This window comes from Penicillium arizonense (genome assembly GCF_001773325.1).
Source record: "Penicillium arizonense strain CBS 141311 chromosome Unknown PENARI_contig007, whole genome shotgun sequence".
Taxonomy (NCBI): domain Eukaryota; kingdom Fungi; phylum Ascomycota; class Eurotiomycetes; order Eurotiales; family Aspergillaceae; genus Penicillium; species Penicillium arizonense.
The window spans coordinates 246,133-272,315 of record NW_019173284.1 but is presented as its reverse complement, the minus strand read 5'-3'; the positions used below and the strand labels follow the sequence as shown (position 1 = coordinate 272,315).

General features: G+C 49.2%; 11 protein-coding genes across 11 annotated transcripts; 7 read left to right on the top strand and 4 right to left on the bottom strand.

Annotated features, from left to right (window-relative positions):
* Window positions 1–79: 79 nt before the first annotated feature.
* Window positions 80–1,797, bottom strand: PENARI_c007G10443 (cytosine permease; the record flags this gene model as incomplete). Its single annotated transcript, XM_022631172.1, has 3 exons — window positions 80–1,182; window positions 1,242–1,458; window positions 1,525–1,797. 3 exons carry the CDS (start codon window positions 1,795–1,797, stop codon window positions 80–82), a joined length of 1,593 nt encoding a protein of 530 aa, XP_022488928.1.
* Window positions 1,798–4,206: 2,409 nt separating this feature from the next.
* On the top strand, window positions 4,207–5,511 carry PENARI_c007G07582 (Gfo/Idh/MocA family oxidoreductase; the record flags this gene model as incomplete). The annotated part of the gene is made up of 1 exon (XM_022631035.1): window positions 4,207–5,511. The coding sequence occupies one exon, from the start codon at window positions 4,207–4,209 to the stop codon at window positions 5,509–5,511; it is 1,305 nt and encodes a 434-aa protein (XP_022488901.1).
* A 793-nt stretch (window positions 5,512–6,304) lies between these two features.
* On the top strand, window positions 6,305–8,104 carry PENARI_c007G11329 (uncharacterized protein; the record flags this gene model as incomplete). Its single annotated transcript, XM_022631212.1, has 3 exons — window positions 6,305–6,537; window positions 6,606–7,814; window positions 7,873–8,104. 3 exons carry the CDS (start codon window positions 6,305–6,307, stop codon window positions 8,102–8,104), a joined length of 1,674 nt encoding a protein of 557 aa, XP_022489299.1.
* A 511-nt stretch (window positions 8,105–8,615) lies between these two features.
* On the bottom strand, window positions 8,616–9,131 carry PENARI_c007G02281 (uncharacterized protein; the record flags this gene model as incomplete). The annotated part of the gene is made up of 1 exon (XM_022630783.1): window positions 8,616–9,131. One exon carries the CDS (start codon window positions 9,129–9,131, stop codon window positions 8,616–8,618), a length of 516 nt encoding a protein of 171 aa, XP_022489160.1.
* A 1,266-nt stretch (window positions 9,132–10,397) lies between these two features.
* PENARI_c007G03737 (uncharacterized protein) lies at window positions 10,398–12,452 on the top strand (the record flags this gene model as incomplete). The annotated part of the gene is made up of 1 exon (XM_022630851.1): window positions 10,398–12,452. One exon carries the CDS (start codon window positions 10,398–10,400, stop codon window positions 12,450–12,452), a length of 2,055 nt encoding a protein of 684 aa, XP_022488995.1.
* Window positions 12,453–12,532: 80 nt separating this feature from the next.
* On the bottom strand, window positions 12,533–14,689 carry PENARI_c007G12113 (uncharacterized protein; the record flags this gene model as incomplete). Its single annotated transcript, XM_022631249.1, has 5 exons — window positions 12,533–12,549; window positions 13,408–14,035; window positions 14,091–14,222; window positions 14,318–14,346; window positions 14,482–14,689. 5 exons carry the CDS (start codon window positions 14,687–14,689, stop codon window positions 12,533–12,535), a joined length of 1,014 nt encoding a protein of 337 aa, XP_022489335.1.
* Window positions 14,690–14,983: 294 nt separating this feature from the next.
* On the top strand, window positions 14,984–16,340 carry PENARI_c007G12052 (uncharacterized protein; the record flags this gene model as incomplete). Its single annotated transcript, XM_022631246.1, has 4 exons — window positions 14,984–15,121; window positions 15,197–15,447; window positions 15,541–15,968; window positions 16,027–16,340. 4 exons carry the CDS (start codon window positions 14,984–14,986, stop codon window positions 16,338–16,340), a joined length of 1,131 nt encoding a protein of 376 aa, XP_022489271.1.
* Window positions 16,341–18,537: 2,197 nt separating this feature from the next.
* PENARI_c007G07335 (SDR family NAD(P)-dependent oxidoreductase) lies at window positions 18,538–19,549 on the top strand (the record flags this gene model as incomplete). The annotated part of the gene is made up of 2 exons (XM_022631024.1): window positions 18,538–19,261; window positions 19,338–19,549. 2 exons carry the CDS (start codon window positions 18,538–18,540, stop codon window positions 19,547–19,549), a joined length of 936 nt encoding a protein of 311 aa, XP_022489042.1.
* Window positions 19,550–20,551: 1,002 nt separating this feature from the next.
* Window positions 20,552–22,127, top strand: PENARI_c007G00344 (FAD-binding oxidoreductase; the record flags this gene model as incomplete). Its single annotated transcript, XM_022630688.1, has 3 exons — window positions 20,552–21,047; window positions 21,102–21,600; window positions 21,662–22,127. The coding sequence occupies 3 exons, from the start codon at window positions 20,552–20,554 to the stop codon at window positions 22,125–22,127; spliced, it is 1,461 nt and encodes a 486-aa protein (XP_022489066.1).
* A 445-nt stretch (window positions 22,128–22,572) lies between these two features.
* PENARI_c007G03243 (uncharacterized protein) lies at window positions 22,573–23,946 on the bottom strand (the record flags this gene model as incomplete). The annotated part of the gene is made up of 1 exon (XM_022630833.1): window positions 22,573–23,946. The coding sequence occupies one exon, from the start codon at window positions 23,944–23,946 to the stop codon at window positions 22,573–22,575; it is 1,374 nt and encodes a 457-aa protein (XP_022489015.1).
* A 1,432-nt stretch (window positions 23,947–25,378) lies between these two features.
* Window positions 25,379–26,179, top strand: PENARI_c007G08687 (uncharacterized protein; the record flags this gene model as incomplete). The annotated part of the gene is made up of 1 exon (XM_022631078.1): window positions 25,379–26,179. One exon carries the CDS (start codon window positions 25,379–25,381, stop codon window positions 26,177–26,179), a length of 801 nt encoding a protein of 266 aa, XP_022489203.1.
* Between the last annotated feature and the right edge of the window lie 4 nt (window positions 26,180–26,183).

Below are 26,183 nucleotides of genomic sequence, written 5' to 3'. Positions count from 1 at the left end.
AGCGGATTCACAATCAAATGCTATGAAATCAACAATCCAACCCAAATCGACCCATTATGTACACCATAGAAAAACAAATTTACCGACCACTGCGACGAATTTCAATCGGACGCAGAATGCAATATGACACAAAAGCGAAAGCAAAGCCCAACTCGAAACCGACATCACCGCCGAATGCGGGGTCACCGGCGTGGTGGGCAATAGGTCCAATCCACCATGTTTGGCTCATACCAGTGACGACACCTGCGATACCGCAGCAGAATGCGATAGAGGCTGCGATACCGAGAGGCAGCTTGTCAGGCTTGTCGTAATCCTCTGGGCGGTAGCCGCCAAATCCACGGCGGAAGATGAAGTGGTCGGCGATGGCAATGGCGGAGTAGATGGCCAGCCAGTAGGCGATTAGGTTCATGAAGTTTGTAAGGACGGTCTCGAAGTGGGAGTATCCGGGGATGGCGATGGCGAGGGAGACACACGAGGCCAGGAAAGTCCAGATGAATCGGGGCACGCGCTGGGTGTACCTGTGCAGGACTTGGAGGGTCAAGGAAACAGAGTAGATGTTCGGACAGTTATTGGCGATGATGGACAGGGCCAGGATGACGAGACAGAACTTGCCGAAGCCACCGAGGGGCTCTAGCACAGCTGCGAGCAAACCACCGTTGACCGAAGCAGTATAACCCGCAGCATATTTGTTGTCCCCGCCGTTGATTTTAGTGGCAGTCATCACGGCAATACCCAAGAACTGGGTGAAGACCAGAGGGACGATAAGACCGAGCCAGGCAGAGAAAAAGACCAGACGGCGGCTCTGGGTCTTAGGCTGGTATACGGTGTAGTCGGCAGCGTAACTGGTCCAGCCAGTTGCGAAGCCGTAGACTGTAGATCCAAAAGACAGACAGGAACCCATTTCAGAGATTCCGACGCCCATGGGGATGTTGACGAAGTCACCCGAATGAGCAAAACAACCGAGCACAATGAAGAACACAATGCAGGTTGGGATCCAGCTCCAGTATTCATAGATGTGAACGATCTTGTACCCAGCAAAGGTGATGAAAAGAGTGCAGAAGGTGATGATAAGAATACCGGCGTATCCAGGCACGGCGGCGTTGACCGCGTTGAGAAGCTGAGCACCGACGATGGCATTGGCAGCGGACCATCCGATACAGGCAATCACGTTGAGGATGGCAACTAAAATATAGCAATCAGCACCGCCTCTCCCAAGCTCTTTCCGTATCCGGACAACTTACTGAATTTCACAGCCCACCATCCAAACCAGAATCTGGAGAGCACCATCTGGCGCAGTCCAAAGACTGGGCCAAAGCATGAGAAGAAGCACACAGTCATCACACCGAGGAGGTTGAAGAAGAGGCACACCAGAATGGCGTCGACAAAGCCGAGCTCAAATATAGACTGTCCAAGCACACCAATGGCGAAGGAGCTGACAACCATGTTTGCGGCCAACCACTAGTTTTGGTCAGTGGGAGGGGCCGTGGGCCAAGGCTATCACGCCGGGTAATCGCAGGAACACACCATGCTGCCAATGTTTAGATACGACGTATCATTCCGTTCGCTATCCGGTACTCGCTCCACGCCACGCTGCTCGATATTGAACCTGCCGGCGATGCGCTGAATCTTGGCGTAGGTCGAGTTACCGTATTCGAAGCTCTCACCGGGCACAGCGCCGTCGCTGGAGTTGTCGAACGTGTCATTGTTGCTGTTGGTCTCAAAGGCATTGTTGACCTGAGGAGCCTTTTCGAGATCCTCGTCGGAGCTGCGGAACGCTTTTGAGAGTTTGGGAAGCATTGTGAGTTTCCGCACCAGTAAAGGAGAAGAAGGGAAATGTAGGAAGGGATAAGAGGATAGACCGAAGAGCGGGTAGGCTCAGCGAGACCCGAAATCAGGATGAAGAAAAGACAGAAAGACAGTGTCACATCTTTTTCATTTTCTTTTTTGTCTCCACCGCGAGGGACAAGCAGTACATATAGTGTCGCGAGAATTCTGTTGCGCGTTGGGCCCCACAGTGGCAAAGATAGCCCTGTCGCGTGGGCAAAAATTCCATAAATTCCAGAACCAAGCAAATGACAAGCCTCGGGGCTCCTCTCCTGGGCGTCTTTCGCCAATGAGAATTCCGTCAGGGGCACTAGCTTATCAGCTGCCCGAGGGTTTCGTTCGCTTGCTTTCACACTGGCCGCAGATTGGCCGAAGTGGAGAAGTTTCAATGCAGTTCGGACCCCGTCGGAACATCACTGAATGATAAGAACAGACTGCTATCGATGACTGTTAGCTTCACATTCAACCATTCAGGGTATCTCTCTCCGTGCATATTCCCGGGTTCTAACCTACCTAGGCAGGCAGTGCCTGTCCTACCTATCCTGCTTATCTTGTGCAGGGACCACCCGGACTATCACTGACTGTCATTGGCGTACAAACCCCTGTGTGACCGTCTAATCCAACCATAATCATGACCAGATCAAGCTTTTGTTCTGCGTGTCAGACGGGGTACGCCGAACTGCGCGAAGCTTGATAGTGCTGGCAATGCTTGTATCGCCTTGGCACGTGCCGTCTTTTGAAGCCATCCCCCTATTCATGGGGAGTCTCCACGCGGTCGCTTACCCCGGAAAGGATAGAAGGGACATCATATGCATCCGAATCGTTCATTCTGAACACAATCGCAAGGCTAAATTGCCGGCTGCTGAGGTAGTTAGAGTAGGGAAGAGAGCCAAGTGTTCCCGATGAAGAAGGTTCAGGCGGATGACTGGTGATAACTCATCCTTGTTACATGAACGTCGTACGTCAACTTAGGATTCGGAGATATCTTTTGCCTCAAAAATGGAGAGACGGAGATCACCGTACTTGACCTTATTGGTAGATCGACATCACCCCAGACCCGCAATCGTGGGAGGTTTATGCTTGACCCTACATCTACATCTATACAGCTGCCTCTGCGTAGATCGTAAGCCGTCTATTGGTTCTCTCTTACATCAGCTCGATCGCCCCCTAGCGAACATCACCAAACGACATTGTCTTCTCTCTTGCATATGCCTCCACTCTTGTCGAACAGTGGCTCGGCACCCTCCGAGATGTCGGGGGATTGCTATCTCTGGATTTGAGTTCAAGATCTCTCAGATGTCGGATCTCTCGGATATTTTCGGTCCAACAGCAAGCGCGCTTAGGTTATGCATTGCTTTACCCCTTTAGGGTATCATAGACTACGCCCTGGGGCTATCCGCCTTCTCCATCTGCGTAGAGGTCCACATACCACGTGGTGAGGGGCCTGGGGAGTCCACTGGATATTCCTGCTCTCTTGTTCATTTCCTTTCACTCCAACATCATGGATATCCCACTTTACACCCCATGAAGACATACTACCAACCCGAACTTTCACAACAATTACTAACAAAGACCACTCTCGGTATACAAGTCCAGGTTAAATGTCAAAATGGAATCTTGTCATCAATCGAACCGAAGCCAAAGTCAGGCCCTCACCAGAATATGGAGAGTAATTTCAACGCAAATCCGGCGGCAACACTCGGCTCTTTGGTGCATCTTCGCGGCCAGGCGTAATACAATCTGCGTGCTTTCCAAGAGCTTGTAAACGGTGGAGACAACAATCCAGGGTCGAGCAATCCCAACCATGTATTTTGGTTCTCCTTGTCGTGTTCGCCTGGGAACCGCACAGGATGAACCCCTGGTACCTCTCATGGGGCCATAACTTGCTTTGGAGAGCGAGAGCTACTCATGATAAGATATCAACGCCCTTGAGGCATACTGTTCATTCTCTATACAACCTCCCTCCTCAAACAGTCACACAAATTACCCCGGAAAGGTCTTGGCAGACAGACTTCGGGAGAAACCAGACCGAGGGAGGCAGAAGAAGCTTCAAGCCCAGATACAAGGATGTCTTGTGACTGAATACCCTGGACACATTTATCCCACCAATTATACAGTATCCCGAGTCGAAGAGAAGCCTGACTGTCCCAGTATGGGTATGATTCTCATTCAGGCTGGAACAAATGTGAACAACCCCAGGTACCTTCCCCGCTTCCCCTCCTTTTGAAGGGAAAGCTATATCTTAATTAACATGGGGAACCGGGGCTGTGTTTTGCCTTATAACTGGTCGTCTTTACTTCTAAGTTCGCAAGGATACACATTGAGCCAACAACCAGAACCAAGCACCTCAATATAGAAAAATCTTCAACGCACTTTGTCATCATGGGAGACATCGTATCACCCACAAAGAAGCGGTACGCCCTGGTAGGCACCGGAGGAAGAGCAGGGCTCTTCTACACGACCATTGCGAAGGACTATAGCAAGACAAGTGTCCTAGTAGCACTTTGCGATACCAACCAAACCCGATTAAACTATGCAAAGTCCAAAATCGAAGCCCTAGGCCACGAGCCAGTCCCAACCTACCTAGCCGCAGATTTCGACAAAATGATCAAAGAAACAAAGCCAGACGAAGTGATCGTCACAACAATCGACCGAACCCACCACACCTACATCGTCCGCGCGATGGAGCTCGGCTGCAACGTGATAACCGAAAAACCAATGACAATCGATGTCCCCCAATGCAAAGAAATTCTCTCCGCAGTCGACCGCACCAACCAGCGAGTTAGAGTAACATTCAACTACCGCTACGCACCGCACAACACGAAGATCTTCGAGATAATCCGCTCAGGAGCAATTGGAACAGTGACAAGCATCCACTTCGAATGGATGCTTAATACATCCCACGGCGCGGACTATTTCCGGCGCTGGCATCGCGATGCTCGGAATAGTGGGGGTCTTCTTGTTCACAAGTCGACACATCATTTCGATCTGATCAATTTCTGGTTGCAGTCTCGACCGAAGACTGTCTATGCTCAAGGCGATCTCAAGTTCTATGGCAAGAAGAATGCTGAGGATCGGGGTGTGACACAGTTCTACTCGAGGGCTCATGGCAGTGATGTGGCTAAGGATGACCTATTTGCTCTCCATCTCGACCAGAATCAGCAGCTTAAAGCTCTCTACCTGGATGCCGAGCATGAAGATGGATATTTCCGTGATCAGAGCGTCTTTGGTGATGGCATCAGTATTGAAGATACGATGAATGTGCTTGTTAGGTATGAAAATAATGCCGTCTTGACGTATTCACTCACGGCATATGCGCCGTGGGAGGGCTTCCGCGTGAGCTTCAATGGAACAGGTGGTAGATTGGAGGCGGAGATTGTTGAGAGCAGTTACGTGAACTCTGGCGGAGAACAAGCTAAGGAAGGTGCTGCTGAAAGCATCACGCTCTTGTTGCGGCCGCTGTTCCAAGAACCGCGGAAGGTTGAGATTGTGCAAGGGGCGGGTGGCCATGGTGGTGGTGATAATGTTTTGCTGCGTGATCTGTTTGGGGATGTTGAGCCTGATGAGTATATGAGGGCTGCTAGCCATATTGATGGGGCTGCCTCTATTCTGACGGGTGTTGCTGCTAATCGGTCTATTCGAACTGGACAGGTTGTTACTGTTAGTGATATTCTTAGTCTGCCTTGAAATAGGTAGGTTGGTTTTTTTGGATAGATACATGGATGGATATCCAAATTGATCACATAGAATAGTTGAAATTGAACAAATCCCACATGACGAAGCGTCCAAGTTTGAGATATCAAATAAAGCTGTACATTATCACACTCGATTGTTTCACTTTTTGGCAGACCAATCTACAAGGTTCCTCCACAACCCCGCAATGCAGGGTTGATCGACTGATCCGGGTAAATCGGGGTAAAGCCAAGCGAGAAAAGACGGGGAAAATACGGGGAAACCCTCTCCCCGCTTGAAAACAGCCTCAACGAAATTGCGGGGGAAGTGCCAAGAACTGTGAACTCACGTATCAAGCTCAAGTCTTGAGTACATAGCAAGGGATGATACAGTCTTCCCATCGCATGGAAAAGAATGTCTCACATTCTGAGCTCGCCCCGTCTCACAATGGCCAGACCATCCATGCCATTTACAACATTCCACCGCATGATAAACCCCAGCAGCTTCCAAGATATGGCTGTTTCTCCATCACATACGGGCAAGCTCATCCTTGACCCACCGGTGATAGGTGCAAAAACTGCATTAAACGCTAACCTTGTACCGCCACGTCTTTAGCTTGGCATCGGTGGTGCATCGATCTAACAACTCACTTTCCCAATTCCTCAATCTAATAGCCCAGTAGCAAGGGGGAAGAGCTAAGTTCCAAGAAAAACGGAAGATACAAAGTAGCCAAGGCTTCCTTGGCCATCCATTATTCAAATAGCTTGTATTTCCCGTGCTCCCCAACCCCTGTAGCAATCTGCCCACCATGACTACTTCCACACAGGACGAGATTTCCCCAGTACAGAATCAGGAGCAGAACCACCGCCCTACACGAGCAACGCGCTCAAAGGCTGTTGAGTTTCTGGAAAAACATGCTAACGAGGAGACTTCCTTTACGTATGAGGAGGAGAAGGCTGTTCTCCGCCGCATTGATAAGCGTGTCCTGCTTCTCCTCCTATGGGCATATTTCTTTCAACAACTGGACAAAAGCACTCTGGGGTATCGAAAAGCCACTCATGATTTGTGTGAGCTACCAATAGCTAACCGTTATACGCTCAAACCTCCAGTTATGTCTCTATCTTCGGCATCTCCGAGGATGCCCACCTAGTCGGCAAGCAATACTCCTGGCTCGGATCAATCCTATACCTCGCCCAGCTAGTAATGCAACCGCTCGTGGCCCTGATTCTCGTCAAACTCCCAAGCGGAAAAGTTCTCGCCAGCGCCATTTTCCTCTGGGGCTCAGCACTGACAATCATGGCGGCCTGCACAAACTTCCCATCTCTGTTAGGACTGCGCTTCGTCCTCGGATCATTCGAATCCTTCATTGCCCCATGCTGTGTCGCTATAACACAGATGTGGTGGCGTCGAAGTGAACAAACACTGCGCACAAGTTACTGGAGTGCCATGAACGGCGTCACGTCAGTCATTGGCAGTCTCGTTACTTACGGCCTTGGACATGTCCATAGTCATACCCTTTACCGATACCAGACTATCTTCATGTTTTGTGGATTGTTGACGGTCGTTTATTCGTTCCTTGTTTTCTGGCTTATGCCTGATTCGCCTATGGAAGCTAAGTGCCTGAGTGACCGAGAGAGGGTTATTGCTACAGAACGGTTGCGCGCGAATCAGATGGGTATTTCTACTCAGGAATGGCGGTGGGACCATGTGAGAGAGGTGGCCCTTGATCTCAAGACTTGGATCTGGTTTATTGCTACGATTGCTATCTCGATTGCAAGTGGTGGAATCTCGACGTTCGGTTCCCTTATTGTCAAGTCGTTCGGATTTACCAGCTTCCAGAGCATATTATTCAACATTCCTTTCGGTGTAATTCAGGTTCTCGCTATCCTGATTACCGGATGGCTAGCCACCTTGACTCAACGCAAAGGCCTCGTGATCGCGGGGGTTAGCGTCTTGCCCACTATCGGAGCGATCTTGATGCTCACAATCCCGCGGAAACAGAAGGGCGTCCTGCTATTTGGTTACTATCTGGTAAGCCCTAATCGGTCCCATCAGCCTCCAACATATGAAGACCTGTCCCTAACAAGACTAAAAAAGGTTTCCACAATGTCCTCTATCACGCCACTGCTATATGCATGGTCAGCACAGAACACCGCAGGTGAAACCAAAAAGAAATGTACTTCCGGCATGGTATTCATCGCCATGTGTGCTGGAAATGTGATCGGACCGCTCCTCTACTCTACCGAAGATGCCCCATTATACCGAACAGGTCTCATCGCCAACCTCGCCATGTTTGTGACAGTAGGAGCTGTCTGCGGGTATATTATTACGGCCCTATTCATATTCAAGTATACCGTTTGCTGATTCTGTTTATAGGCTCACACCGTTCTACCTTATGATCCTTAACAAGAAGCATGAAAAGCGTCGTCTGGAACTTGGGAAGACAGGGCCTGTAGCTGACATGTCTATGCTTGGTAAAGATCAATTAAAAAACAGCAAGGCGGTCGAAGTGGAGGATATTCGGGATCAGAAGCTCTCCGTGGAAGAGGATAATGGTCTTCATGATATGACGGATCTGAAGAATGAGGACTTTGTCTATGTTTACTAGGAACCGGTTTGGACGGAAATTTAGTTATTCATCGATATATAGCCTGTGTAGCTTTATATTGCGATAACAATTATACAACAAGGGTCATACTTGCGTCTACAGTGCCAATGATAAAGTATTAAACTGACTCCACACGAAATCCAGCCTCGAGGCGTGTGCACTGTTTCATGCATTGTTCTCGCTCTACATTGGGCTTTCTTTTTACACCCCTTTTTCGTCTTGAGTGCCTCGAAGAGTAGTTATTTAAAAATGGGGGTGTGAAAGGACTTACGGCATGTGACAGTATTCATATTTTCTCTATGCCTAGGGTCTTTACCTTTCAAGTTAAATGACCTGAGGTGTTTCTTCCAGGTATATCAGCGACGGAATTCCAACTCACATATGGGCACATTTGTACCGGGACAAGTTTGGAAATCATTCTAGGTAAGAGTTTCAATTGCTTTGGCTAATAATACAGGTCAGCTCGCGATCCTCCCCCAAAGAGTATTTCGAGTGTTCTCTCAGTCCCTTCTCATGAATCCCGCGCTCTCTTTCTTCCTCGTTCCCCCTCCGCTGAGGATGGGGTCAGGCTCGGCAGATCCTCTGGGGTCCAGTTTTGATTGTTCGGATCGTTCGAGTCCATCTCATCTTCGATGCTATCACGAACCACGTCCGATGGGTTCTCCTGCTTCACCTCAGGTTCCTTCTCTTCTTCTGATGTATCATCAAAGGCTTCCCAATTTGGGAACTCCGCTGCGCCACTTAGAGCCAGAACCCGAGTCAAACACCATTGCAGCTCGAGAAGTGCCATGGATGGCAATGGATTGTTCTTAGGGTCCTGTGTAGTAACCGTGATAATGTCTCCCGAGCAAACCTCTGTGTTTGTTTCGTAGTTCCACAATTTTGCTCTGTTGGGGGCACCGCTGAGATTTGATGGGTAGACTGTCGGGTCCATCAATCTAAGTCTCGGGTTGTGCACAACTGGAAGCCAAAAGAATCGCAGCGTCATCTTCTTTTCATCCTCGGATACTGGCAATCGTCTTTGCATTGGGTCTCGATCTATCACTCGCGGAACTCAAATCGGTATCATTAATCACCCAGCCGATTGTCACAGCGTGTGCTTTGGTCAATGATGTGTATAGTTTAGACCGGGACGTTCAATTCAGCGGATCAAAGCGGTCATATGAAAAACAGTGTGTAGAACTTGATGAAAGAGCTCAGTCTCACAGTGCAACGGGCCAAAGAACTGCCGGTCAGTTAGAAGATTCTTCCCTTGGAGCAAGAGATTTTCGAGAAACCGCCTATGTACTTGATTTCTGCTGCCACTTCTTGACCGTTCATTGGCCCTTTGTTGACACTATTGCTGACTATTTGTTTACCGTTTGTCGTGGACCGTTTCCATAGGGGTCCTTCTAATATGGCCCAATTTTTATGTCAAAACTGGGTTGAAATGGGTTAACTAGGGCCCCAATTAACGCCCAGCATGGGTTCTGGGTTGGGCCCGGGTTAGGGGAGTTCGACCCGGATCCAAGCTGAGTTGGGTTCTGGGTCGAGACCTTCGACCCAAAATGGGTTATGTGGAAGTCTAGATGGTACATAGGTTTGTAAGTTTAGGCTGGAGGTGTTTGGGTTGTCTGGACCGCTGTGCCCATTGCGTTCGGCCTACGAAGACCAGACACCAAATCATTCTCACACCGCATTATCAAAGCATGCACGGGCACCTCGGCTTATTCCAGTAATCGTGCAATGTCTTTCGGCTGACATGCAATCATCCCTAAATGTAGAGACATTCGTGTTGACTAATGCAATCGTAAAAAAATTGCAGTTCCTTGACACTCGATCACTTAGAGCCCTGCTCCTTGCTAATTAGCCAATGTGCTGGATAGCAATGTGTCGTGTTTGGACTCGTCGACCCTTACTTCAACGGGTAGCCTTTACTTTCCCATTCACTACTCACTACAGATCTACCCAAAGGCACTATAGGGTTCTCGCAGAGAACGTCGAGAAAAGCAGTTCGCATGATTATCATTTTTACAATACTTCCCCCACCCCCATTAACCTTTCGCCCGATGGCCAGTTCGGCCCGGTCCCCGTAGTGGGGCCTCCTTTTCGTTAGCCCAACCATGTCGTCTCTCTACGCGCCAGGATTAAGTTCCTAATTTAGTCCGAACGTACGTGTCACATCCTTTAAGTGCTACGACTCCTGACTTCATTGGTTTTAGTGGAAGAAAAATCTCTAAAAACGGATGCAACCTGGGAATCTCCTGCTCACTCAGCCAAATTAAACTAAAACATAATAAGCAAACCTCGAACGATGGATGTTTATGAAGCTGCGAAGCAAGGCAACATTGACGGTATAGAGTCTGCGGTTGAGAAAGGGTGCGATGTCAATGCCCTGGACAAATATGGGAAACCCCCTCTCTGGTTTGCCGTACAGAACGGCCATTCTGATGCATGCAGGATTCTGCTTGCCCGAGGAGCTTGCGTGGAAGGGCAAGGACCTAGCATTCTCGAGCTCGCAGTTCAAGGAGAGCACACCGAGATTGTCGAACTGCTGTGTCGCCACTGCAAAGTGGAAAGACAACATCGCTGCTTAGAAACCGCTATCTCACTCGGGTTTCATGGAATCGCAGATTTCTTGGTCGGAACCCAAATATTCGAGTATCAGCAATCCCAAGCCAGTGATATAGAACTGCTCAAAAAAGACGGATTCTCAAGACGGGAAACTACAGCTTTTCAGCAATGGGAGAGATTTATCTTTGTTCGGCGCTCGGAGAAGCTCAATTTGCATCGTATCTTTTTTGACTACGCACTTCTTCTCGCAACGAAGGCCGATCGCAATGCCGGACTTCGACTAGTGAATTTATTGCTTGGGGGGGAGAAACCTATGGCCGACGCAAATTGCATGATCTACATCGACGAGGAAATTGAGACGCCCTTGACTAATGCGGCTGAGAAAGGCAACTTGGAAATACTGGCTACTTTGATCGAGCACCCTAATATAAGCTTGACGATATGTGGCAAATATAACTGGCCTGCTTTTCTCCATCTGCTGGCGAGTTCCGAGTCCCTCGCCTCTGAAAAGGGCCGGGCCATAGCCCAGATATTGTCCAAGGAGAGTCAGCCCGGTTCATTCCTGATTGATAGCAAGGAAGCTCGTCTGGAAACTGTATTCAAAAATGTCCTTCGGCTGGGCGACGATGCTCTCATGAAGCAGGTCATCGACCTTGTTCACGGTGCTGCAGGGATTTACATTCTGCCGCTATTGATCAGAGCGAATGAGACCAATGGTCTGAGATGGATTTTGAATGATGACATCGCGCATGCATCCAAACCGCCACCAATACTTTGGGTGTTGCTTTGCAACTTTTTCCAATGTAATCCAAGCTCCGAGGCTCTGGAAACTTTTATTCAAGTGGCGGTATTTCTGGTAGAAAAGGCAATTTGGAACCGGATGATACTGGTGTGCCTCAATTCACGCAACTTTTGCTTTGCCAAGCAATTCTTCTACCCTCTCAACGAGATCCTACCGAGGGAAGTGGCGGAAGAAACATTGGCGGGATTTTCTCAGGCGGCCACAGATCAATCCCTCGTAAGGGAGTGGGCTGACAAAGGCTTTGCTAACGCAGCACTGTGGAGCGCCATTCGATCCGGGATATGGAAGACTCCGGCATTTGAAAGCCTCCTTTCATGTCCTAATATTGACCCGGACGAGCCATTTCCACGTGAAAGGAGCTCAGACACAGCAGAAGCTAATAAACTTTCATCTTTGTCCGGCAACTCAACGGGTGAAAAACGAAAATTCCCTTTCAGACCACCCACGGGAAATTCCCTAAGATTGCCTCTCGACCCCGGTTCGCCGCAGAGCCATGCCCTCCCAGACTATCAAATGCAACTCATGTTACTGGCGCAAGAGAACAAGAGGCGATTAATGATGGCAAGAAACGAGCAAATGGAAATGACAACGGGAAAAGGCATTCTGGCTTGGACAGGGGGGAAAAGCCCTCTGGCTTGGGCCGCGGCAACTGGTAATGTTGAGCTTGTGGAAGCTCTTCTGCGCAGTTCGCGCGTCAATGTCAACTCACAGGACGCCCAGAAACGAACCCCTCTCATGCACGCTATTGCCGTCAATGATTGGCAGACTGTGGAGGAACTGTTAAAAATTGAAGACATTGATCTTAATTTGTGGGATGCTGAAGGTAGAACCGCTGTTTTTCACGCCGCACAGGGGGGAGACTTGCGTATCATACAACTGCTCACCGAGACCCAAAAGGTGGACTTTTCTATTCGTGATTGCAACGGCGAAAGTGTCCAGGATATTGCTAAAAAGAAGGGAAACCAAGATGTCGTGGCTGCACTTGCGGCTTAAGGGTTCACAGGCGTGCTCGACGTTATCAATGTGATACTTTGTATCACTTCAGTTGCCGCCTAAGTAAACCAAATTTGTGTCTATAGGTCTTCAAATCCTTTAGACCACTTAGAATGCTCTATCCCACAGGGGTGCGTGGAGTCTGGCAGACTCTAGGTTAGGGGTTTCCCTATCCCATGGGGGGTTTAAGCATCGCACACCGATGCCCATCTTTGGGGTTCCTTTAGTATAGGGAAGAAAAGTGGGTCGGGGGTGCGATGCCCATTCCGTTTCGAGGTAGAGTGCTCATAGATATACTACCTAGAAAAATCACAAATTTTTGCTAGTTAAAGAGAACACGTCTCTTGATACCCGATTTATATTTAAACCTAATCTGGTTGTAGGGTCTAAAGTGCTTAGGTTTTTTTTAATAGTATAATCCACATGAACTTTTGAAGTACGAAAAGTTGCTTTCTTCTTCGCTCTTCACGCTTTGGGGGGATGTCTTTTTACGCCAACGTTTCCAAGCTCTGGAAGTGTCACCCATCGGAACGGAAAATGGTAGAGAGTCTTCACAGAGGGATTGTAGGACGGAATAGTATCCAGCTAAGCTGGCAATGAACCCGAATGCACCAGCAGCGGTGATAAGATTCGCACTGGTTTCAACCAACCCGTCGCCCAACCTAAAGCTTGATGCAGCATCGAGAATGAGACACAGCTCAAGTCCGAGGAGGGAATCAAAATTACACCGTAACCGCCATAAAATAATGCTTAACGATGAGATTCCAGCCAGTCTATTCTCATCTGGCCCATCCTTGACACCTTCAGCCATGGCCAACTCAATTAACGGCTTATCGGGGGAGGAGAAGGGNGGGGGGGGGGACAAGGGCAAATGATTCGTCCCCGTCCCATTCTGCAAAAACAGCCGGTGGTTCAGTGAGTGACACAGGGCTTGAAATGGCCCCGGCGCAAATACCGAACGCCCCGGCCACGACGTTGACAATGTTTGCGAACTCGTTATAAGGGAGCAGATTAGGTTTGTCTGTCATCTCCTGCACTGGCATCTCTTGCATAGTGGTTGGCTTCTTCAACCCGCCTAGAAGCTTCTTAAAGTCACCGGGTTTGAACATTGGAGGGGATGTCCCGTTGTTCTTGATCAGCTTCCAAATAATTGTAGTGGGAATGGCCACCAGAAAGGAAATGGCGTCGAGGACGGTGAGATCATGGCCTCCAGAGATAAACTGTTTATAAACAGCAGTAATCACCGGAATTGTAATAGTTTTGTTTATAACTTCCTTGAATTTGGTCGCAAGCTTGGCTCCTCCATCTAGGACGAAGCCCGCCATTTTTTTGAGGGCTGCGATGATGCTGGTCAGGAGTTGGCCTGTGATTTGGGCCATTGCATCTTTCGTTTTGACTCTGCGCTTTTGTTGCTGATATCCCTTGGCGAAATTTGATCCTTTATCGCCCACAGTCTTCTCAAAGCTGGTTCGGATTGATAGAGCCTCTGTCTCCCACTGCTCTGCTGTTAATCCTACACTGGATCCGTCTTCCTCGCTCAGGTTATGGATAACTGAGGCGCTCCCGGCGCCTCCATGGGCAAACTAGCAGATTGTCATTCTTCTTTTGCTGCCATCTGCAAGGTAACGGTGGTCATACCTGATACATAACCCAATTTGCCTTTACCGATCGCACGGGCGCACCTTTGGACGACTCTTTCGCGGCAGTAGAATCATTCGCCGTTGCGTTGTTATTGTTCAGTTGGCTCTCATTAGGGCGATGCTTATTCAGCTGGTTTTGCATATTTTGAAAAAAACCGTTTACTCTGTTCTTCAGGTCAGTGATTTTGAAAGAAAAAAAAAAAAAAACCATCTGAGTTCACTTACCCAGAACATGGTTTTGATGCTGCTTGGTGCTATCGTATTAGTGTGTAGATTGAAGGAACCCACAGAGCGCAGCTGGGCAGCAGGAAAAAGAGATTGAAAACCGCCCATACTAGAGAGAAATGTCAGAGAAAGGACGTATGACACGAACAAAACACGCTACTTACTTAAAACAAAGAATCCGAGCGCGTTGTGATATTCCGCGGTGTAACCGCCATACGTATCAGCGATGCCATGGAGTGAATCCAGAATCAAGTATTCTGCCCTTGAACTTATCATAATCAAAACCAGCTCCACAGCTTTGCTGTCCATATGATTATGGGCTTCAAATACCACTATGCTCACTTGCGTATTGGCTTTCTCTTCCACAAGCATTTTTTCTAATGAAGCGTTAGAAGCAAAATCAGAAGAAAGTAAAACTCGGGGAGTTTCTGGGTCAGCTCGGGCTCCGGTCTAGCTCCCGAAAAGCGCATTAAGCCCTAGTGGTAAGCCCGGGGAACACGGGAGCCAAAGAATGTTAACGGAATGCAACAATAACAGCCATCGCCGGGATAATTAATTCTTTACGGAAGGATACAAAAGAGCACAATGCTATTCTGATTCAGCGCCAGCAAAATTCTCTTTCTCTGCCCAACAACCCAAGCTACCATTGAGCTTCCGAAAAACATCATGGACAATCTCATCGCTCCCTTGGGGGCCTTTTCCCACCTTGACGAGGCAAACAGACTCCGCCTTCAAGATGGTTTGCACGAAGCAGCCGAGGCTCTTGAGACCCCTTATGACATGATGGTTCGCTTGCTGAACGCGGTTAGTTACTCTGTACCCTGCACGAGATTGTCGAGATTGTTTAGTGAAGGCATTTTAGCTAATTCCGGATAACAGGGAAGGCAAACGGCCATGCTTAAGATCGGATACGATTTGGAGATCTTCACAACCCTCGCAAGCCGTGCAGAGCCATTTTCAGTGGACGAGCTAGCGTCAAGCAAAAGCGCTGACCCCCTTCTTATGTCCCGAGTGCTACGTTTTCTTGCCGCCAACCGTTTCATCACTGAAACCGATAAGAATATGTTTACTGGGAATAAGTCCACCAAGGGACTCTCAGACCCTCGAATCCAGGGCGGGTTACTTCACGCGTAAGTCACCATCACCGATCTCCTCATTTCATGATAAAATGTACCTTCCAAAGAGGCCGCTTAGCTAAATATTTAAACTTGACCGAGCGGCAGTTTCCACATCAGTGTCCCAGCTTATCAGGCCCTGCCAGAATATCTGCAGGAAAACAAGTACCAGAACACCACTGGAGGACAATGTGCCTGGCACAAGTCAGCTAATACCGATCTGGAATTCTTCCCATGGGCAAAACAAAACCCCCAGATCCTAAAATACTTCCAGCAGCTTATGAGTATTCCTCGGGATGGCAGCTGGCTCGACGTCATGCCGTTTGAGGACGAGGCCAATGATGCCACTGACCGGAAAGTGTTTGTTGATATCGGCGGCAACATCGGTCACCAGTGCGCGCGCCTACTTGCTAAACACCCAAGTTTGGCTGGTCGAGTCGTCTTGCAGGATCTTGAGGAGACCATTCGACGTGCACCAGAGGTTAATGGTGTAGATTTTATGGTGCATGACTTCTTTACGAAGCAACCAGTGAAAGGTAAAGCCTACATTTCTCTTTTTATGAAAGTTTATTACCGTTTGCTGAACATCTTCAGGTGCCAAATTTTACTACCTGCGCGCGATTCTCCATGACTGGGAGGATGATAAGTCAGTGGAAATTCTGAAACAGATTATTCCAGCCATGTCGGAGGACTCCCAGATCTTGATCGATGATCTGGCTCTTCCAAACACTGGTGTTCACTGGTGGAGTACCTGTATCGATATGCAGATGTATATCATGCATGGAGCGATGGAGAGAACTGTTGACCAGTGGTATGCGCTTTTGGACAAGGCGGGCTTGAAGGTGAAGGAAATCAAGACCTACAGTCCTGTGATGCGGAACTCGGTTATTGTGGCCGTCCCGAAATAATAGTAGCATTTACTAGAAGTTTCATGTTCATCAATCCAATTTTCTTTCATCTCTCAATAGGTAATGAGCATAACAAGTACTTCGTACCATTATTACCTTTCCAATTTGCTGAAAAGCGGAAACCCGGATCAACCTTAATTGGCGGCGGAGAGGAAGAAAAGGTATGCTAACCTATGGCGTAATATCTCGGAGTATTCTTCCTGCAAAACTTCACAACCTCTCGTGTCGCGGCTCGATCGATCTCCTAGCTCAACGGGCATGAAATCATTTCTGTGACCAATCAGCATCATATCTTTAGCTCCAATGATTGCCCGTTGTGTTTTGACGCTGTCGATCGATGGATTGACGATCTACTGGGATATTATGAGCCTACCAGGCTGCTGATTACGTCGTTTCCTCAAAGATTTGTTCATCTTCCTCTATATATTCCCACCTCGCCCTATCTGGAGCCATATAGAATCAGCCCCGTCCCAGGTGACTACTTAGATAGACAGTGTTCCTTTAGTAGTTCCTCTCTCTCTCTTCTTTCTCGCCAGGAATCGACTACGCTTCAAATACATTGGATCTACGCAGCAGTCTCTATAATCACGGACCCTCCTCTTGACCATGCCCAACGGATCAGGCTTTTCCTTGCATTATGGCAACAGCTCAAGCCGCACGAAGACCGATAGCAGACCGTAGCAGAAGCTTGAGTGGCAATACGTCCGCCATGCCGGCACCACAGCCGTTCTCATAAAGGACGCGCGACCGTGAGTTCGTAAGTGCTACTATTGACCGGCCGATTGATATGTGAGCTTGCTGGTTTACAGGCCGGCATAAAGGGATCTTTCGTTAGGACAGAGATATCCAATGCCAGGCAAGTGAAGTGAAAGATTGAGTAAATACTCCCCGTAGAGGCCAGAACAGAGGGCTAGGAAAGTGGAGTGGGAAAAAGAGAGAAGGTTTGGCCGAGGGCTAGTTCCCGTCGGCATGCACTTAGTCTTATACCTTGCCCCTCTGCGTTTGCGAGCAGTCTTAGCTCTTCAATTGTCTTCCTGCCATACTAAACGGCAGACTTCTAGCTGTTAGAGTAATTCAGACTTTTCGCCCTTCATTTCCATCTATCAAACTGTCTACAATACATTGTACAGAGCGGTGTAAAGAGCGGTCATTGTCGGGCCAGGCATCAAGGCTCCAATAGCTCCAATAGCTCCGTGATGAGAAGAACCCCGAGCGCGATACAGCTTCGTAGGGATGCAAATGTTTCCATCAGGACAATGGATTGCGGATTGCCCAATTTCCGAAGGTAACAAACAGTCTAGAGGAGGCCTTTGCTGTGAATAATCAGAAACCAAGATTCCTTCTCTTTCCTTTTCTTTTAAATTCCCTCAAATTTCGTGAGATTATTGTCAACATGGAGACTGGAAAAGCGCAAGACGGCAAAAGACCTCCAGATCTATGGCGACCCAAAATATCGCCAGTTTACGATCAAAGTATGATGTAGTGGTGGATGATTTACCCGACGACGATCTGGGGAATCCACTAGTATGAGTTGAGCTGAAACGGCCACCTATGCTCAAGCTTCATCGGTGTATGGAATCTTATAAGCCCCCGCGCCACCGTTACATTATTGGAGGTTCGCATCCAAGCCGCTTCCACCCGACGGACTTGCTTTGTTCGTTCATGAGTCATATTTTGTGATCAGTGATTTACGCGCCCTCTTCTTTCTTCTTTGTTCATGTTTGGCCCCATACGGCGCGGGTATCCACGCGAACTTGCGTCCCATTGGCCGGGAATCTTCCCAGGCCGAGCTAAGAGCAGTTGCGGCGTTATCATTGGTCTCTTCGGGGGGTTTTCCTAGTTTTCATGTGCCCGATATGGCTGGGCCACATCTCCTCGGAGTCCGTACCTGAAGTTAAGACTTAAGCAAAAGCCCCGAAGCACGCGGGGAACAACTCTCCCGTTTAGCCTCGTCGATTATCGGTTCCACTTCGGAGCCTTCCCGGCTTGCCGCCTAAACACTAGCAGGGTATTGTCCATAGAATACATGACCAGGATGAACAGATGAAACACTATTTAATCCTTCCCCCCGCCACATTTTAACCGGGTCGACTCCTCGCCTCCACCTCTGTTCTCAGTATTTTCCCGATCTTGCGTATTTACTGCTTCCTATCAGTATCTCAGCCTTTCCCATCTTACACCAACCCACATAGCAACAATGGCACCACCAGCGCCCTCCTACACCAAGGTCACTCACACTGCCACATATGCTGGCATCAATCCAACTCAGCCCGGCCTCTCCACTGCGGGCAAGGTTGTGTTGATCACTGGCGCATCTGGTGGCATCGGCCGGGCCACAGCCTCATCTTTCGCTGCATCGGGCCCCCGAGCCCTCATCCTTCTCGGTCGACGCGCCGAGGCACTGGCCGAAACCGCCGCCATTGTCCGCGGCAGCCACCCAGAGGTGACGGTCCAAACTCACGAGGCTGAGCTGTGCGATGCTTCGAGCGTCCGCGACATCATGAACAAGGTGGCTGCTGAGTTTGGCGGCATCGACATCCTGATCCACTGTGCCGGCGTCCTGGCCCCCGTTGTTCCGCTCCTGGAAGCCGATCCGGCTACTTTCCTGGACGGCTACAAGACTACCGTTGTCGGTTCGCTGGTAACGGCACAGGCCGTCGTCCTGGCAAACAAGACAGTCAGCCCCAACGAGGACAAGCCAATCACATTCATCAATCTGACCACGGCCGGCATCATTTTCCCCCCATTCCCCGGCATGGGCGCCTATGTCAGTAGTAAGATGGCCGCCGTCAAGGTCCTGCAGTCCTTCGCCGTCGAGAACCCGCAAGTGCGTCTTCACAATGTGCATCCCGGTTTCCTCGAAACAGCTATGTCTGCTAAGCTGTCAGAGTCGATTAAATTGCCATTTGCCTTTGACGAAAGTGAGTATCAACTGATCTTGTTCTTTGTGGCTAGTCCGTCTCTGTGTTCAATTAACTAATGATTACTCGTTCCCAGTCTCTCTTCCCGCCGACTTCCTCGTCTGGATTGTCTCCCCCGAAGCTGAATTCCTTAAGAACAAGATCGTCTTCTCTGCTTGGGACGTTGATGAGCTCAAGGCTCGCAAGAACGAGATTGTCGGTGGCCCGCCGGGAACTGGTGAGCTCTGGCTCGGCTACCAAGGATTCCCACGATTCATGGGTGGCCAGGCTTTGCCAGGCACCCAGTAAACGTTCGGTCCGGTATGAGAAGTCACCATCCCAGGCTGGACGGTGTACACGCGCGCGTTGATTAAGCAAGTGCATGAGCCATTCACATAGAGTGCTAGCACGAAGACCTCAATAAAAAAAGAATCTACAATTATGTTGCTGAACTAAAAGTTACTTCCAAATAATAAGGCAAAGAAGAATAAACAGTAGTCCTCATCAACTTGCAACAATAAGGGGGGAACTTTCTGAAGCTTGTTTTACATTATCGCACATCGAGGCCTCGGGCTCATCCACCGCGGGTGAGCGTTATCTTTCTATGTTCAGACCACGCTCTTAAAATATACAAAATACATGACTATGTGCTAGATATGGTCCTACATGAAAATACAACAAGACTCAGAGGAACAAGCGTTTTACCACTCCCCGAGTGAAGACGACTGCAGCGGCGACCTCAAGGGTATACGTTGTTTATATCAGCTGTAGCTGATGGATGTGCCCTTCGCTAAAACGATATGTCGAGGTTTACCGACCCACGTCCATAATCTGCGCCAGCGGAGCGATGAACCACGTCCATAAGCGAGGATGATGATCGTGGTGGTGACTTATCGTATGTTTGCCCGGGAACCAGCCATTGTCGCAGCTCGTCTCACTTTCGGTTCCCCTACGGGAATGGCAATTCAGCCTCGTGGAGTCCCGCAAATGTCGGAATCCGAGAATAGAGAGAAGCTTGTTAGCGCCGTCTTGCGCTATTCGGCAAAGGTCGGACCCCGAGAATCCCTGTTGCTGCTAGGCAGAGCCGCGCTTCTACGGATATCTAGAAAAAAACTATTATATTTAGTGTGCCAACCGTAGGTGTATTGCCAAATTATCCAGAGCCTGTCCGCTTCCATCTCTATCAGTCGATCCAGTATCATCAGATAAAAGGTCTGATATTCTCTCTCTTCTTTTTTCTTTTTTGCCTGTTGTAAACCGGCGACAATATTCGGCAGTGATTCCCTCAAGCACATCTGGCTAAGCGCCATCATGCATTGGTCTACTTTGCACCTCCTCGCAGTGACGGGGCTCGCCGCTGCTTCTGCTATACATGATCCATGCAAGGCCCTCGAGTCCAAGATCCCGGGCCGCGTCTCATACCCCGGTACAACAACCTACGATGCCTCCCTCTCATCCTACTATAGCGGCCAGGAGCGCGCCTTGAGTCCCGGTTGTATCTTTAGGCCGACCAATACTTCTGAAGTATCCCAGTTCGTCAAGTTAGTGACTTCAGCCGATTACAAGACCAATTTCGCCGTTCGGGGTGGTGGACACACCCTCTGGACTGGCGCGGCAAACATTGCTTCTGGCATCACCGTCGACATGCGCCTCATCAACCAAGTAGACTTGAGTGAGGATCGCAAAATTGCCCGCATTGGAGGTGGCGCTGTATGGGACCTCGCTTACGAGCAGCTCGTGCCGTATAACTTGACTGTTATGGGAGGCCGTATTCCCGGGATCGGAGTTGGTGGCTTCGCCAGTGGAGGTCAGTACTCGCATTGAAGGCCGTTTTGAATAACAATAGCTAATGTGTCATCAGGTGGAATTACCTTCCACGCACGCGAGCGCGGTTTTAGCTGCGACAATGTCTACGGTTACGAAGTTGTTCTCGGAAGTGGTGAAGTCATTTATGTCGACGAAGGCTCTCATCCCGACCTTTGGGTTGCTTTGAAAGGCGGCTCCAACAACTTTGGCATTATCACACGCTTTGATGTAGCTACAATTGCTCAGGGCAACATGTGGTACAGCCTCCTGAGTTACAATTATACAAACGCCACGTTGCGGGCTCACGCCAAAGCCTTCAGCGACTTTATGAAGCCAAAGAATTTCGACAGCGCAGCTATGATGGGAGTCTTCCTGGTCTATACAGGCGGTGAATTCCTTCTCTCTGATTCCATGTGGTACACAAAGGATGTTGAGAAACCCGCCGTTTACGACGCCTTCACCAAGATTCCAAACTTGGGAGGTGTGGCCGAGCTCGACACTACTGCCAACGTCGTGAAACTGTTTGGACAGAACATCCCATCTAGCGAGCAACGGTTAGCAACAATAATCAACACCCTACCATTTCATGCTCCACAAATCTAACTACTTCTCTAGTGCCTTCCAACTCACCTTTTCGTTCCATAACCCGGATCCCAATGTCTACATGGAGCTTTTCAAGATCTGGGAGAAGGGCGTGAGCAAAATCGCGAAAGTAGACAGCATATTCGTCGAGTTCTTGGTTCAGCCTCACCCCGTTACCAACGGCACCAACATGTTCGGCCTGACGCCCGGAAGGACAGACGACGTTATGATCGACATGACTGCTGGCTACGCAAACAAAGCAGATGATGCGCTAGTCCAGCGAGTCATTAATGACATTGTGAACAAGCAACGCGCACTCTTAAAGTCGAATGGGTATCTGATTGACTTCATCTACCTCAATTACGCCGACATCTCACAGAAGGTCCTCCAGAGCTGGGGTGGGGATAACATTGCTAAGCTCAGAGCTGCTAGCAAGAAATACGACCCCAACGGCGTGTTTCAGAAACAGGTCCCTGGTGGTTACAAAATCCCAGCGTAGTTCTTCTGAACTAGTTTATTGCTCTACGGTGAATACAAAAGAATGGGCGCGCTTTATCGCACATGAGCCAAGTTCAGGACAAGAACCTACTTACATCTGATTAAGTCAGGGCTAAAGGTATAATATAATCCTTACTTATCGAAAAGGGAATATTATAGAGTTTACAAGAAGGGATGATATTGAATGACCGGTTTGGAAGCGATATATGAAGGAAATTGATTTCGAAGGAGACATGTTCTGATAGATTCATGGCATGTAGTTGAATTGGCAGATTCTGGGCTGCATGCTATGTTTCCAGAGATGGATGAGATTCACAAGGTGAGATGTGCTGGCATGACGGCTCTGGCGTTTGGGGGAATGCTGAGAACATTTCCACAATACGAGAGTCAATATGTGTTTGTGTGTTTCGTGTAAAAGATCGGTTATATCTTTATGTCAAATGTTCTTATCTTTGAAGTTTCTGGTGTTCACGCCAAGCCGTAGTTAAATCATTCTGAGCCGCTTCGACCTCCTTCGACAGATGTGCCACTAGTCGGTCATGTGCGATTGCTGGCAATCCAGTATAGGGGGCATTGGCATTGGCACCTGGCCCCATTGAATGTGACGTACTAGTCCGCTTGATACAAGCCGAAAGGGTATTGACCAGACGCTGCAGGTGTCCGAGCTCCTTGAGTATCACTTGGGCCTGGATATCCCAATCCAAGGCAAAATTGTCGACTGTGTGATCTCCAATAGTGACAGCCTGATATATCACTTTCTCTGGCGAAGATTTGTGGTCATCGAAGTGATCCTCGCCGCCAGGGGAGCTGCTAGGCCGTCGGGAAATGCACGCGCGGATCGTCGCTCGATACCACACCGCGAGCCGAGAGCAGAGAAGTGCTAACAGAACCTGATTCTGAGGACGAAGAGCGCATCCGCATTGTAGCATGCGGCAAACTGACATGCCGGCATCTTTGTTGTCTTTGAGGACAGACCCCGACATGCGTGCTGGTTCGGGACCACTGGCACCCTGGCTGCTGCGACGATTTCTAAGAGAAAGGCAACTGTTCTCGCGAATGTGGAGTAAGCGGAGACTTTGGGTCGCAGTAATAATGCAAGGAGGGCGGCATTCAGCGAGACAAGAAGATGTCATGGTTGTAGGGGGTGGTGGCGTTAGAACAGGGGTTGTTAGTGAGCCCTCGGAGCCAAAAGGCAGCGTAGAGAGAGACGAAGAGTGGCTATGGTTGCGGGCGGGCAGACGATTCGGAAGCGTAGAGTAATCCAACGTCAGCTCATCAGAATTATCAGAACCAAGGGCATAGTCCATGCAAATATCAGAGTTCGTATCGGGACCAGATTCTGCACTAGATTCGAGGGGCGGGCTTGCAAGGAGAGAATGCAGATAAGCAGTAGAACTAAGATCAACGTTCAAGTGAACATCAGGAGCCTCGAATGGTGGCTCTCCGAATAGACTGTTGTTTGCAGCGAACCCCGCGGGTAGGTTTAGCGGATCGGTAGGTCCCGTACATTGGGATATTGTTGAAAGCCGATCATGATCATCGTCACTGCTGGGAAGCAGCACCGGAAAAGGCCCCGGATCCTTGCCGAAGTGTATATCAAAAGCACCCAGCGGTCCCAAAGAAGTGTGATCAAAATCGCGAGCCTTATCCGTGGGCGGCGTGACTTGACCTAGATGCCAGAATAGGCCATCAAGTTGGTCATTTAGTTGGGCGTGACTCGAATGTTTAATAGAGTGCCCCGAGCGACACTGATGACGTGCACAGGTGCACGGTGACCTGTCCATGCAGATATCTCCATCGTCAATGACAAGGGTGCACATATTGGTGAAAGGCCAAGAGTTCGCAATATCAAGATGACTGGACTGAACACCCTAGAAGCTGGGGAACAGAAAGAAGAAAGGGAGAAAGAGGGCAATGGACCAGCTAAGTCCTAGACAAATATGGAGGCCACCTAATCTTGTAACATTCCATCCACAGGACGCCATCCTTTCATCTCTCAAAGTCCAAGCCCCTGCAATGAGAAAAATCCAAAATGGATGATATTTACGATTCCCAGCCCGGGTGGGCACTAACTAGTATCGGGCATAGCGCCTCGCATTAGTACAGCACGGGCAATTTTCTTTGGCGCTCTTACCTCAGCTGTTCCCGCTTACCCCTGGAGACTAGTATTTGGCCCCATCGTGAAGAAAAGCCGTATTATTCTACACCGCGTGAAATATGACTAAACGCTAAGCTTTTCAAAGGTACTGATCGTCGACACCAGCTCCCAGGTTTATAGATCGTCGTATGATCCTCCGAGAGACCCATAAAGAAGATCAATTCTTCGTAAGAGTTCAACTCTCTCTTAAAAAGTCCTTTCTAGCGAAGACTTACTGTCCGATGTTTACGCAGTCGGGGCGGTTTCGTTACAAGGCGTATTTCAATGCTTATGTTGCATCGTTTAGGCTGTCCCTAAGTCGGTCTCGAGCTAGCCAGGTCAGCTAACCGAGAATCGACCATTTTTAGCGATTGCAGGTGAAAATTGGAGGGAAAGTGGTTGCGGGAGATTACCGAGGGGGGCCTAAACGGGCCGCTCAGCTGTGATCCCCACATGGCTCGATTCGACCCCTCGAGGTCTTTCTCTCGGCGTTTGGATCGCTTTCTTACTAGTGAGCGGATGAGAGCGTAATCTTTTGTCACAGTTCTTTGCGACAACAGACCATTCAACTTCTACCACGCCCCTCAGGTTAGCCGTCTATAAATATGAATCAGCGGAGCCCACAATACGAGACCAGGCGCGAGGCTGAGAGTTACGAGTTTTAGTATGCAGGAAAGCCCCGCTAATATGAATAATGTATCAAACGGGGCCAACTCGTGCTCCGTACCTCGGGGATGAATAGAGGGGCATGAAGCTTTGGACTAGTTCTTCGGTGGGCTTAGCCAAAACCAAACCGTTCATAGGTGGTATCCATGGAGTGGCCGTCTGACTCGGTTCTTCAAATACTAGGGAGCCGCTTACCTTTGCAACATCCTCCATTTGAGCATACGACAGAAAATATGGAACCCAAACAAACTCAGTCGCCAACATCAACTACGGCCGCCCCACCTCCCACATCTTCACAATCTCAAAAGCTTAAGGATTCTTGTGACAATTGTTCCTCGTCCAAAGTGCGCTGTACGAAAGAAAAACCGTCGTGTGCACGGTGCGAAAAGTCGGGATATACATGTTTCTATAGCCCTGCACGGAGAGTTGGACGACCATACCGATCTAAAATGCCTTCACCGGCAGAAAAAGACGGCGAGGAACCAGAACGGCCACATTCTACCAAGGCCATAAGGACGAGCCGATTTGTAGATGAAGGAGACAGACCATCGTCTCGGTTCAAAACGTTGTCTTCCCGTGCGGATGCGGGCCGCAATAGCTCCATTGTCAATCTCAGACCCAGTCAAAATGATCCATCCTTCAAAACGTCCTTCAAAACGCAACAACCAAAAGGCAATGTGGCTGAAATTCATAGGCACAAGGTCGACCCAGATTGCGTATTGGTCGTCATGGACCTGTTCTACGAATTGGAAGTTCAGACCGAGCAGCTCAGGCGCTCATCATTGGTAGATTCCTGCCTAGCGAACTCGACGGCGCAGACCATCATCGCCGCACTTCGCCGCCTCTTCACCATTTTGATATGTCCTTGCTCTGAGCGCGCTGAGGTTGGCATGTTGATATATGCCATCTGCATGACCATCATCGATATGCACGCCATGACAATCACCAAGTCCGTTCGCAACAACCCACCGCCACCGGTGCTGGGTCAGACGGGTCTTTGGGATGATCATGGAGCGTCTACGCAGGAGCCGCCGGAAAACGAAGCCGTGGCTATGCTGGTATTAGGAGAGCTATCCAAGATGGCCAAGTTAGTTTTGCAATTCATCGAGCGGTACAGTGGAGATGTGGAGGGTAAACAGCCCCTTCCGGAAGAACACGAGATCCCATTCGACTTTCTGCCGGCTTTGGGCAACCTCATGCGGGAGAGGCTGCAGCAAATTACAAACGATGCAACATATTGGCTAGGATAGCCTG